This window comes from Tetrao urogallus, assembly GCF_951394365.1.
Source record: "Tetrao urogallus genome assembly, chromosome: 3".
NCBI classification, from domain to species: Eukaryota; Metazoa; Chordata; class Aves; order Galliformes; family Phasianidae; genus Tetrao; species Tetrao urogallus.
Genome location: NC_136815.1, coordinates 71,694,951 through 71,707,362, shown reverse-complemented (window position 1 = coordinate 71,707,362; position 12,412 = coordinate 71,694,951). Strand labels below are relative to the sequence as shown.

Here is a 12,412-nt window from a genome sequence, read left to right as displayed (position 1 = left end):
CATTGAATGTCACTGGTAACTGTACAAGCTGAGAAGAACAGAAAGTAGACAAATTTTTTTAATTCTTATTTTTTAGCAATCAGAACTTTTGTAAATGGTACCGGGCAGTTTTGCATGCATATTTGTATTGCTGGCAGATAAATTTGGTCTCCTTTCTTCAAGGTCTGTTGCTCTCAAACATGTACAAAGGAGGGCAGGAATTTGAATTCCGAAACTTAAGCCACTTGTCTGTCACCAGCACATGTTTTCTTTGCATGAATTGGGCTTTGACTGTAAAGTGAGCTGCACAAAATTTACTGCTTATGTTTCACAGGCCAACCGCCTCATTCACATATTCCAGTAGTTTAAAAATAGAAAGGCTATGAACAACCAATTTAAGTTCAGACTGAATTAATTTTATAGCCGTTGTCTACCTGTGTAAGTGGACTGTTGATTTGTAGTCAGACCGTTGCTTTCATTTGAAAGGATGTAATCCCTTTTTCACAGTTTCAACTGTTTCCTTTTGATGTCTGTCAGCATTTCCATTCAAGTACCAGTGGGGTCCAGAAGTTCCCTGTAGCAGATTTTTGGCTGCTACTACTGTTTGCTATCTTAGTGCTGATTTCTAGGCCCCTGGCTATTTGACAGCAGTTCAGTAGCATTCAACAAATTACCTGGAATTCAGTTATTCTCATTTTAATTTCTCTTTTCATGCTCTATTATGGCATAATTTGTGCTCTTCCTGCTTGCTGCCATAAAGAGCTCTTTCTATACAAAAGGTTTTAAAACATAAAAGGATCATGGAAGTTTTGAAAATCTAGATAGGTACCAGTATGGAATATATTTACAGGCAGAATGACATAGGTCTCCAAATTTATATCTTAAAAATATTTCTCCTGTCTTCGAGAGATACTAATTACCATTGACCAGAGTTTTTATTTTCATTTGCATGTGTTTTATCTGAAAAGCCTCTTTATCTTGCTGAGATTTTTGATGGGGAAGAAGAACATTTCTGTCCCTTGCTTGAGGGTTAATTAGACCTTCAGACAGCTTTGAAAAAATCATTTGAGCATTGTACAATAACAAAGCAGGAAGAACCAATTTGTGGCCACGGGCCATTTGAAATGAAAAGCCATGGGGTCTCCACTCTGTATGGAGCCTTTTCTCATTTGAACTAGAGATCTCTTCATTAGAGCTAAGCTGTTCACTTGTGCACACAGATTGTATCTCAGGCTGTAGCAAACCTACAGTCACATTCTGTATTGAAGCACATGAAAATGGCAAAAATCAATGTCTCATCCTGATCGATCACATTATTCTATTCAGGAGGTCACCTCTTCACTTGGCTGTGGTGAAGAAAGATTCTTGCATAGGCAGTAGATGTTTTATGTAAAGTCTATGCATTATATCACTAAAAATGATTATCCTGACACCCAGTAGATAGGTGGTAGAGATTCTCTTCTATTAGTCCCTAGAAAATGTGATAAAAACAAGGAGACTCCATCCATTTGAAACTGAGACACAAAACTACTGGTAAAGCTGGTGACGTTCTTAAGTCAGGAAAGGTGTCTGTCTGATATCAGTATTATGTTCTTGTACATCAGAGTACTATTATTTTTTACCTTTGGGTACCTCTTGTATCAGTTTTTCTTTACAGTAGTTTCACATTCTCCAGTTGGCTTTTGTCTTTTTTGGCTTTGAGGTGAGTTTTTTTCTTCTTTGACACTTTGAATATACTTGGGCATTTCTTCAAAGCCAATTCAATTCTCGTACCCTCCAGTAAAAGTCTGGAGATTCTGTAGTTCTGTACAGATTCTGAATAAAATTTGAGAAGTTACTCAAGTATCTCTGCCATCACAGAATTGTCTGTTTCACGGGAGAAATTTAATGGAAAAGCAAGGCGAGATTAAGTTAGGAATGGGTCTCTTAGTCTGTGGAGGGCTCGCAGTGTCCTTCACCTTCCCTGAGACTTTCCTTGAGTAAAGCTGAACGATACAGTTGCCTCTGCACACTGTTCCACTATTTTCGTTGATCACTAAGGTGATCAAAACCTTCTTGTTACTTTTAAGAAATAAAAAGATTTGTAAGCTTTAATTAGCTGTCTATAAAACAAGGACACTATAAATGCGCAAGGTTAAAACTTAGGGGAGTGTAGCATTCGCTTAACATAGTTTAGAATTAAAAGGTAACTGGACTGTAAAGCACCACTGTGTTCCTGAAGTGATAACATAGCCTTAGTGCTTGGAGTGGGTTGGAAACAGGGCAGCATTGCTTAAAGCTCAGTACTAAGGGAAGCTTAAGATCATATCAGTTGAATCGAAGGGTGAACACAATGGAAAAGATTCATCTAAATGAGGATTCTGTTGTCCAACAGATGATCTCTCATAATTTGAAATCACGTACAAATGTTCTGAAGCTATCCAAAATCTGGCTGCAAGCTGTGCCAATGAAAACGAGCATAAAGCCTGACTTTGAAAATGCTGAAATGGCTGATATTCCACAAATCTGATATGTTCTTAGTACAGGAAGTGAAGAAACCATAAGGAAGGTGGCTGGTAGGAGAGGCTGAGGGGTTGTGTAGTGAAGCCTGAGAGTGAAGTTGAAGAATGTGATTGTGTGTGAGAAGAGGCTTGCAGGAAACTGTGAGAGGGAGAACATCTAGCACATGGGTTCTGAATGTAGGCAGCTGCCTGTTGGCACTTGAACTTAGTGATATTCTCTGTCTTGTTCTGGTTCCCTTCAAAAGGTTTTCTCCTCAGGATGCTGAGTCTCATATTTGTAGCATGTCCTTTGTGTTTACAAACATGTCATTTTGCAGTCAGTTCCATAGCTGACTTTGAGAAGAAGAAAGAAAAACTTTTGACATGATGATGTGTGCATTGACAAGGAGTGCAACAATGGGGGAAAGAAAAGCTGTTGTAAATTTGGGCTGTTGGAAACCCACCATGAGTCACCAGACATGGTGAGGGTTGCAGAAGCCCAAGTATGTAGGGATGATTACAGAGTATGACATTTCCCTCACACAAATGGCTTGATTGGTTGGAAACATCTAAACTTGTAGTCTAGTCATTCAGCTTGATTATGGCTTTTAAGAAAGAAATTTGGCTTCAGACATTTTAACTTATAATTTAAGAAGAAAACTGGATTCCATCCCAGTGAAATGAACACGACACTAGCTGAAATATGAGGCATTCTCACCACAGAGAGTATAAATCAAGATCCTACCATGAATAAGAGCATTAATTATCATCCTTCTTATGACATGCTTGTGCCCCTTCTACTCCCTCCCCCAAAAAGCACACCAAAATGTGGTCCAGTTTTCTTTCTCCTTTCTATGCTGACGTGTATATGGTGGCTGATCTAGTTAACTTAGCTTCAGCATATGTGCAGCCATCAGTACAATTAATCGTTTTACCTAGGAGAACTGGAAGCAATGGAGACAGTGTCTACAGCATTGGGAAATGCTTCCATTTGCAGAGTTGGCACCCTGAAACCTTGAAATTCAGTGTTGAAAAGCTACAGAAGTGTGACAGCTGTGTTGTGGTCTTTCAAGAACTGTCTGGATTTTGCACGTGCTGTGAAAGCACAAGCATTGTAATTGGGTGTTGCTACTGTAACCTTGATGATTTAAAGGTTTGAGACTAGTGTGGAACAGAGATAATCTTTCAACATATGCTATTGAATAAATTGTCAGGTTGATACTCCATCAACAACCAAACATGACACAACCAATCAGTCCTTGTCAGAGAGAGGATCCATTCCTTCAGTGACTCCAGCAGTCAGGAGTTGCTCAAAAACAATCCAGAAACATAATTTTTGATGTGTCTGTAAATGTAATTTTGTTTTTTTGTAATAAGCATAGATGTTTTTTTTGTTCCCAAAGGAGAAAGTATTGAAAGTACAGTGAAAAGAGAGTTGGTCCGGACAAAGTAGTAGCTTAGTGTTAATGTGTATATCTGTTACAAAACATCTTAATTCTGTATTTGATCAGTTCCAGCATTTCTAGTATCAAAAAAAGAAAAATAGTAAAGAATGTATTTATATTTGGTGTTAGTGAAGGAGCACAGTGATTGAAATTGAGGAGTGTAGTCTTCTTATGCCTGTTTCAATGGTGCAGCCAGTTTTAGCTTCAGATGAGTTTCAAATTGTTGATCAAAGACTGGGAGCAACATGTAATGCCCTTCAGCAGAGTCTTCCTACCGTCTTGTCCACCCTTCCTGGAGCACCACATGCTAAACTTGAAATAAATCCTTTTCTTTTTATTTATTTATTTAAGAATAAAAAAATCGGATGCTAAAAGTCTGGGAATTACAGAGAAGTACCTTGATGCAGAGGGGGAGCAGAGGTTATGAGAAAAACTGCATGTGATAAAACTGATGACCTTAGATGGGAAAAGCATGCCTGGGTAAGACACGGAGATCATTAAAGAATCCTTGGGAATAGGAAAGCTATTGTGGTGTAATCCTGGTCTTGGCATAATGGTGAAGGAGTGGAAGGTGGATGGTTGCTGGGCATGGAGCAAAAGGCTGATAAGATATACGTGAAAGAGATCGCGTGAAGGGGAAAAGATCAATGGTGGTCCTGATCTATAGAGGGTGTTAGATTTATAGGATTAATGAAGTGATTGGGTAGTAGGGCAGCTTTCTTATCTGTTGTTTTTGTGTGTAGAGATCCTGAAAAAAACTTTTAAGGGAAATTTCTTACTTTCTCCTTTTACTTAGAAGGCCTGAATCCTGTGATGCCACCGTCTTACTGAAAGTGTGGCTGAGAAGACAGGGTTTGAATTTCTAATTTTGAAAGTTTTCTTAGAGGACCAGCAAACAATCTCATTTCCTCTTTTTGTGTTAAAATGCAGAGCAGAAGTGTTCTGGGAAATCATAGAATCATAAAATCATAAGATGGTCTGGATTGAAAGGGACGACAGTGATCATCTAGTGTAAAATCTGTAAAACTTCAGTAAAAAATTTGAATGCAGAAAAGGAGGACAACATTTAATTGCTTAATTAATTAAAGCATGATTCAGACTAAATTGCTCAATTTTAATTATTTTTGGATACAAATTTATTTATTACTGGTAATCATTATTATAATGAGTTGTTGCCGGTTTAGTCTATAACAGAAGAAAGCAGGCTTGTGATATAAACCCTACACAGGGCTTCGAAATTCCCCTCAGACTTTTTCAACAGGAAATCTTCAGAAATTCTGTCTGCTTCCTTGTGCTCTGGCAGACACCTGAATATTTCTCCTATTCATAACTGCTTTGGAGTTTGAACTGCTTTCGTTAAAATAAGCAATTATTGACTGCAAGAATTAGATTAGAAACTGCAAGGAGCAAAGAGCAAAAAAAAAAAAACCAAAAAAAATTCACTCCCTTTTAAGCAAAGTGAGAGTGAAAATACCTTCTCTGCAATTTCATCTGAACAGCTGCTCTATGATGTTAGCATAATAAAGTAATTCTGACTTCCTGTTTCTGAGTGAACTGCTCTAATTTGCAGTATGGATGATGCCTGGTGCAGGAATAGCTCAGGAGATAACTTGGCAGCCCTGCCTATTTTTTTGTGTCTTAGCACCAGTTTAAGTTGCTGCTAAGATGCTTGCACTTATAAAACTGGAAAGCCTAACCTGAAAACAAGCAGTCAGATTGGGAGGCTGATCAGGGCTTCCAGGGGGACAGAAGGCAGAGCCCTGTGCAGGGACAAGTGAGGTGAGCAGCCAGCAGCTGTGCCGTGTGTAGGTGACCATCTGACCATGCCTCAGTCCCTGACTGCAGGGCTTGTAGAGATGCCAGAGGGAAGGTGGTAGGTGGAGGATCGACTTAAAATAAAAATTTAATATGCAGGTTGCTCCGAAATTAATGCTGCCTCCTTATTTTCATGGACATATTATCTGTGTTCATATGTTTGGAGGGGGGTTATTTCCTTGTTTGCCATGGCATCTCTTACCGTAGTGTGCATCAAGTTATTATGCTTACTTTTTAATAAGGCTTCAGTCAAACATCTAAATAAGGTAAAGATGTGTAGTGGCCTGTTGCATTGGTTGTACTTGCACTATATTCATGTAAATAAATTTTTAAAAACACAGCAAAGAAAACAAACAAAACTTCTTAAAATTTTTCCCATGCAATCTGTGCTGAAATATTTATTGAACTGAGGAAGTTTGTTCAAGAGGGGATGATCCCAAGAAATTAAGTGGTTGTCTTAGTGCTGCAATTGCCCTGTGATACGATCTTGTGTTGAAATGGTATCTTTCCTCTAGCTGAAACCTTATGAGCTATTGCACAGCATAGCAGTTTTTATAAAGCACATGGACTGAAAGCTCTTAGTTCAGTAAAATGTACTGGAGTGAGGAGGAGTATTCCCATTTCATCTAATAAAATCGTCGTAATTTCAAGGACATTTCTGTATTCCCTTAGCTCTACTGCTGCTCAGCTGCTTGTGTTGGGCTTGGCAGAAGATGAGCAGATGGATAATGGGAAATAAAACAGCAGGGTAATGGTGAGATAGGAGAGCTGATACACCGTGATAATTACATATTAATTAAGGGGAAGAGGAGGGAGGGGGCAGGTAGGTGGAAAATGTAAATGCTCTGGGGACATGGAATAGCTTGAAAGAGAGGAGAGGAAGATGTGAGGGAGCTGATAGCCAGAGCCTTGGCAAGTGTACCCATGGAGACTTTGCTGAAGAAGGTGCTGAAGTGGAGGCTGGAGCCCTGTCTGGGTAAGGTGAATGAAGAGAGCGCCGCCAGTCCTGCTGTGAACTTCATAGCTGATTCCTGGTGGTGATGACAGGATTATCTGTTGACAAAGCATCTGTCTGTGTATGGGGACCACGTTATGGAGCAGCAGCCCAGATCTTTGCAAGTGCACAGTAGGGTTGTTGGAGCCGGGTGTTAGTTTCTGGCATGTAACCCCAGAATGAGTACTTAACAAAATGACATTGTTGTCACAGTGGGAACCCCTCCCACACACACCTTATGATAGATCAGTCCATTTTGCATGCCCCATAAATGCACTGGAAATTCTGCAGATAATGTGCTTAATGTTATCTCCTGCCTCACTTAATAGGATTTTAGTTGAAGAATGTGGTCAATTGGCTAGAGAATAACTGTGAAGCAGGTGGAAAAGATAGAAAACAAACAGCAGTGCAAATAGACTGTTACACGTGATTATGTGTTACCTCAGCTCAATTAGTTATTGCAGTAGACACAAGCTATTACCTGGGTGGCTTTAACTGATGTGCTTTATAATTGCAATGGGATAGAAATGAATGCCTCCTCAATTGCCATTGTGCTTCAAAGCAGTAGTCAATTTTTGTGTACATCCAGGGTTTTGTCAACATCTGCCAATTCGCGTGTTTTCCTTAGGGCCTGTTACCCTGTAATTGGGCTGGTGTCTGCCATGTTGTCTGATGCTTATTTTCATCCTTCTGCTGCTCTTATTCAAAGGGGAAAATTACTTTCTGCCCTTATCCAAACTCCATGAAGAGTGATACACTTTTAGAAACGTGTTTGTTTTCCTTGATTTTTGAGGTTTATGATTCTGTTCTACCTCACATCTAGTAACAGCTCTGGTTTGTGTGCTTGCAGACATACATTGGTTCCATAGTGGCTTCTGTGAACCCTTACAAGACCATCCCAGGCCTGTATGACTGTGCTGCCATGGAGAAATACAGCAAGCACCACATGGGTGAGATTGCACCTCACATCTTTGCTGTGGCAAACGAGTGCTACCGCTGCCTCTGGAAGCGTCATGACAACCAGTGTATCCTCATCAGGTAAATGGCTGCTGCTGTGATTATACCTTGTTATCCCTGACACTGAACCTTCCAAGAGTTAGAAACAAATATTTGGACTGAACAGAGAGGAAAATTCTACAAGAAAGCAGGCTTTCAATCATCAGAGTTTTGGAAGAGAGCTTTGAAGTATGTATCATGTTAGACTTTTAAAACACATCCATGTGCAGTTCAGTAATTTGTCTCCACTAGATGCCTGGTCTTGTATCTAGAGGGGAAAAAAAAAAAAAGAAAAAAGACCTACACCAGTCTCAAGAAATGCTGTAAATAACAGCAGCAAAAGAAGAAACCATCCCCATTTCAGCTGCATGATTGTGCCTGATTATTTTTCCTTTCTTAATCTTGTCCTGCTTTAATGTAATGACAGTTTAATAGCTTCCCATTTGATCCACTACATCACTGGTATTCAGGATCTTGCTGCTGCTGAATGTGCACTAAGAACAGTTGGCATTTCATTAGCTTTTAGCAGCTTTCAGCTCCTCTTGAAGAGCAGTGAACAGAGCTCTTTGCCTGGTGTGGCTCATTGTTCCCAGCCTGTCAGCTCTGCTGCATTGGTGCACACATGCATGGAGACACTGAAGTCTTGCTTGCCAGGTAAGCAGGACCAGCTTGGAGGCAATCGCAGCATGGCACCTTCAGGCTCAATAAAGGAGCTGATGCACAATGCAGGGAGAGCTTTTTGTTTTTCCTCCTTCTCCCCTTTAAAGTATTTCTGTGCCTGTTTGCTCTTTGTGTCCAACAGCCTACAGCACAAGTAAATGTGATTGGTGTGGGAGCTGAACACAAGGTGACATAATATTAATCCTCCCTGGGAGCCCATGCAACAGTAGTAGGATCAAAGCACTAATGGCCATCAGGACAGAGAGAGGATGAGGCAAAGTGGGAGCAGCACATTTTGTAATAGGCAGTTTCCATCACCATTTAAAATTACAGAAAGAAATTGCAAGGTTTCCTAAGAAGAGGATTTGGTGCATGTAGTTCAGCACACAAGCCATTGTTAGAAATGTGGATGAGGTGCATGCGACACAGCTAGCTCTGTTTTTGACTAGCTGAAAGCTCTTGGCTCATAGACCCTGCATGCCCTCTCCTCTGGGCAGGTCCTGCCTGGTGATGACAAAGACACGGGTGAACTGAGCTGTGTGTGCTTTTCTAGCTTTTTTTAAATTGTATTTTTTTTTTATTTTACTTTAATTTTTTAATTTCATATGTAGTTCTATACATACAAAGTTTTAATCTTGATCATGTGAAAAAAGCTAGCGTGGAGTCATGATTCCATGGTGTAATGTCAGGTTGTTACCTGTGAGCAATTCGCATACTCAAATTTGGGGGTCTGAAATCATGTCTGGTGCCTAGCAGGTGGCCATTGTTATCTTTATTAATTTCATTCTGTTCTAGCCTACATATTTACCTTTCCTTCCAGTTCCCCACAAGCTGCCAAGAGAAAAGCAGGTTGTGTCCTAAAAAGGAAACAAGCAGAAGTCTCTAATGTTCCAGAGGAGTCTCAAACAGTCTCTGTAAACCTTGGTACAGATAAACCATAATATGGAGGAGTTTTGCCTTAGCAGACTCTTTTAAAATAGCTTACTGTAGCCTGAGTTAAAGCAGGGATTTGTAAAAGTTCAGTGTTTCAGGCAAGTTTTCAAGGCTGTTTTCATATTACAAGGTTGCTTTTAGTTTCTACAAAATATGAAGGAAGATACAATTCAAAACAAGCAATTAAAAGTAAAATCTACTTTTCTAGAACAGCGATATCTGCTCTATCTTTAAATGACTCTGGGCAGTTTGTTTGTTTGTTTGTTTTGTTTTGTTTTGTTTTTTAAATAACTAATGGTTTTCAGTGGCTCTGCTGAGGTTAAGGAAAACTCCCATGCTTGCATTCTTAGTCTGGGGCTTCAGGAGTGAAGACACAGCAACTTGGTAGTCATCTTCCACATTCCGTTCGTGCCTGTATAATTTACTGGTTTAGATTAAGGTGTTCAAACAAGTCACTCTCAGGTGTTCCTGCTTATTTCTGGCGTTTGAAATAGTGGTGCTGTGAAGCTCTTCAATGTCTGAAATTGGGTAAATGTCTTTGTCTTATATTTCACGTAACAGATAGAACAGTTCATTAAGTCAAACTGCCTGAACACTGCAGGGATAACCAAAACTTATTAAGGGCATTGTTTCAAAGGGAGAATTTTGTTCCACCACAAAAACACATTAAACAGTAACATCAGTTAAAATTAATCGATTATTAGAGTAACTTTCACATTCTGATATCTACCTGCTGCTGTTACTGGGATCTGAAGACCCAGTAACTCATCTAGCAGCCCAATTAAGTGAAGCTCAGAATGCTTTTTTTGTGATCCTCTGGACTTGAAGTGCCCCCTGCTGGCAGTCAGATTAAATTCCCTTTTGTTTTGGAGCTTCTTAGAGATGTAGCACTGAATTTAAAAAACAAACAAACAAAAAAAAACTGTGACAAAGGTTCTAGACTGTTAAAACACCTGGAATATTTTTCTGTATGAATAAGATGAGAGGGATAATAAGAAAAGAATCTGATTCAACAGCTTGTTTCAGGGAAAAAAAACATAATATGGTTTGAGTCAGCAGTAGTGACTCAATACATTTTTTTGGTATATTGAGCAAAGGTTAAAAAGGAGGAGATTACAGAAGAGATAATATTAAACGGAGCCATCTGTAGGTGCTTATTTATTATTCTGTGTTACACAGGCTTATTCCAATTCATGATAATGCTGCATAAAAAAGACATTGCAGCCTAAATGTCAACAGAATGGCATATTGAAGAAACTGAAGAAAGTGTGCACAGCCTGGGCATTGTAATATTAACACAGTTGTGAAATGGTGTTTTCATTCTCCAAGACATAAGATGTTGTATTTCAGTAAAGAAAATGAAAAAAATGTCTATATTGAATAACGTTTAATTTCACATTGATCTCAATTTCATTTAAAACAAAAACAAAAGCCTGCCACAGTTAACTTTAGCACTACAACAGACACATTAAAAAACTGTTATGTCTTTTGATTTTTTCAGCTGACATGGTTGCTATTCATGGACAGTGAAATGTCATGCCCATCAGCTGGGCTGAAGGGCTGGTAGGAAGCCTGGGTGCCTTGGTAGGAGCAGAAGGAGTCTCTCTTGTTTAAAGAATAGCTAAGCAGCTTGTCCTGGTCAAAAGCAGGGGCTGAGTTCACCTGTGATTAGCTGGCATTTTCATAAGTTGGGACTAAATTCAAGCCCCCATACCCCACTGTTGTAAGAACAGAAAAATAGGTTGTATTTTTAATACTTTATTTAAGATGGCTTAATCCATACAGAAATGAGCAAAAATATTGTCTCTGATATAATAGTACTTCCACTTAAAAGCACTCAGAATTGCAGAACAGTACAAGGAACAGCAAGAGTCACCCTGAATTACATTCAGCTTGATGCCACGAGTGGGAAATCACAGTGTGACAGCAGTTTGTTCTCTCTGTTATCATTTGATGGCCTGACATTTTTCTTGTTGTTCTTCAGCTTGAAGATAAACATAAAACAAACTGTTCTTTGGATGAGACCCAGGCTTGTGAAGGGAAGGCTCTCTTATGAGACTGACACACCAAAATTCACATGTGCGTTTGAAGAACAATATTTGCTGAGGGGGGCTATTCTGTCTGTGTCCATCTGTCTCTGGAGATTTAAAGCTGAAGGACAGAAATGAGAAGTGATTTAGAGTTATGTGGATACAGCCACACTTGCATTATGTTCTTCAGAATGAGAAGTCTCTCCTTGTGACCCCTCTTCCATTGCGGCAGTTCAAAGTTCAGACTATTGCGCCCTTGGTGAGATTCTCAGTGTAGAACAAATCATGGAGGAAGGTTAAAAATCTCTTTAGTGAGGGCCTTGTGGGTTCCTGTCACACAATATATTCAGAATACTGAGTGCAGTGATGTGAAACAAGCTGGACATTAAATTCATGAGATAAAAAGCTGCTGTAAAGATTTGACTGTGTACTAAAAAAAGCGCCTTTTTTTATGGCCCTTGACAGCATCTTTTTAGGCATAGGTCTTCTAAGGAATCTGAAAGACTGATCCAACTTAATCTGCTGTTAGTCTAGTGCTGTAGGATTGTATAAGAAGCTTCAGAGTTTAGTGTGCTTGTTCTTGATCTTCATTTCATTAAGAATGTGTTTTATAAACCATTTTACAAAGAAAGCTGCAGAGGCAATTTGATGAACATAAAATAATGAGTCCCAAGCTGAAAAGCACCATGCCAGAGAGCTAAATGTGTCAAAGAACCCATCCACTTAATGCTCAGTAGTGGTCATAAAACTAAATAGAATCAAATACTTACTAAAAAATGGAGGACAAAATAGAGATCATTGAGTAAACGTATTCTTTGCTCATGTATCGAGTACTGCGTACAAGCCCTTTTCCTTTTGATTTAGATATATGTCCAATTTTGTGGAACTAGATGTAGTTTCCAGGAGAGAAAAAAAAAGTTGTAATCAAAAGTATTGCATGACTGCATGTGGAAATGGCTAGAAACCAATGAAATAAAAATCCATTGTGGTTAAAAGACACACAGAAACCATGTCTAGATCTGGAACCACCTTCTAGATCTGGAACCTTCTGAGCAGCAAATGTCTGGAAGATGGAGGAAC

The 12,412-nt window shown here is 39.3% G+C and overlaps 1 protein-coding gene across 1 annotated transcript in view; it reads left to right on the top strand.

Moving 5' to 3' along the window:
• Positions 1 to 12,412, top strand: part of MYO10 (myosin X) — a gene marked incomplete at both ends in the record, with an annotated part of 150,740 nt that overhangs the window by 71,134 nt on the left and 67,194 nt on the right. The window contains one exon of the mRNA XM_079533292.1: positions 7,564 to 7,751. Coding sequence (XP_079389418.1) covers positions 7,564 to 7,751 — 188 coding nt within the window. The remainder of the gene's footprint in view (positions 1 to 7,563; positions 7,752 to 12,412) is intronic.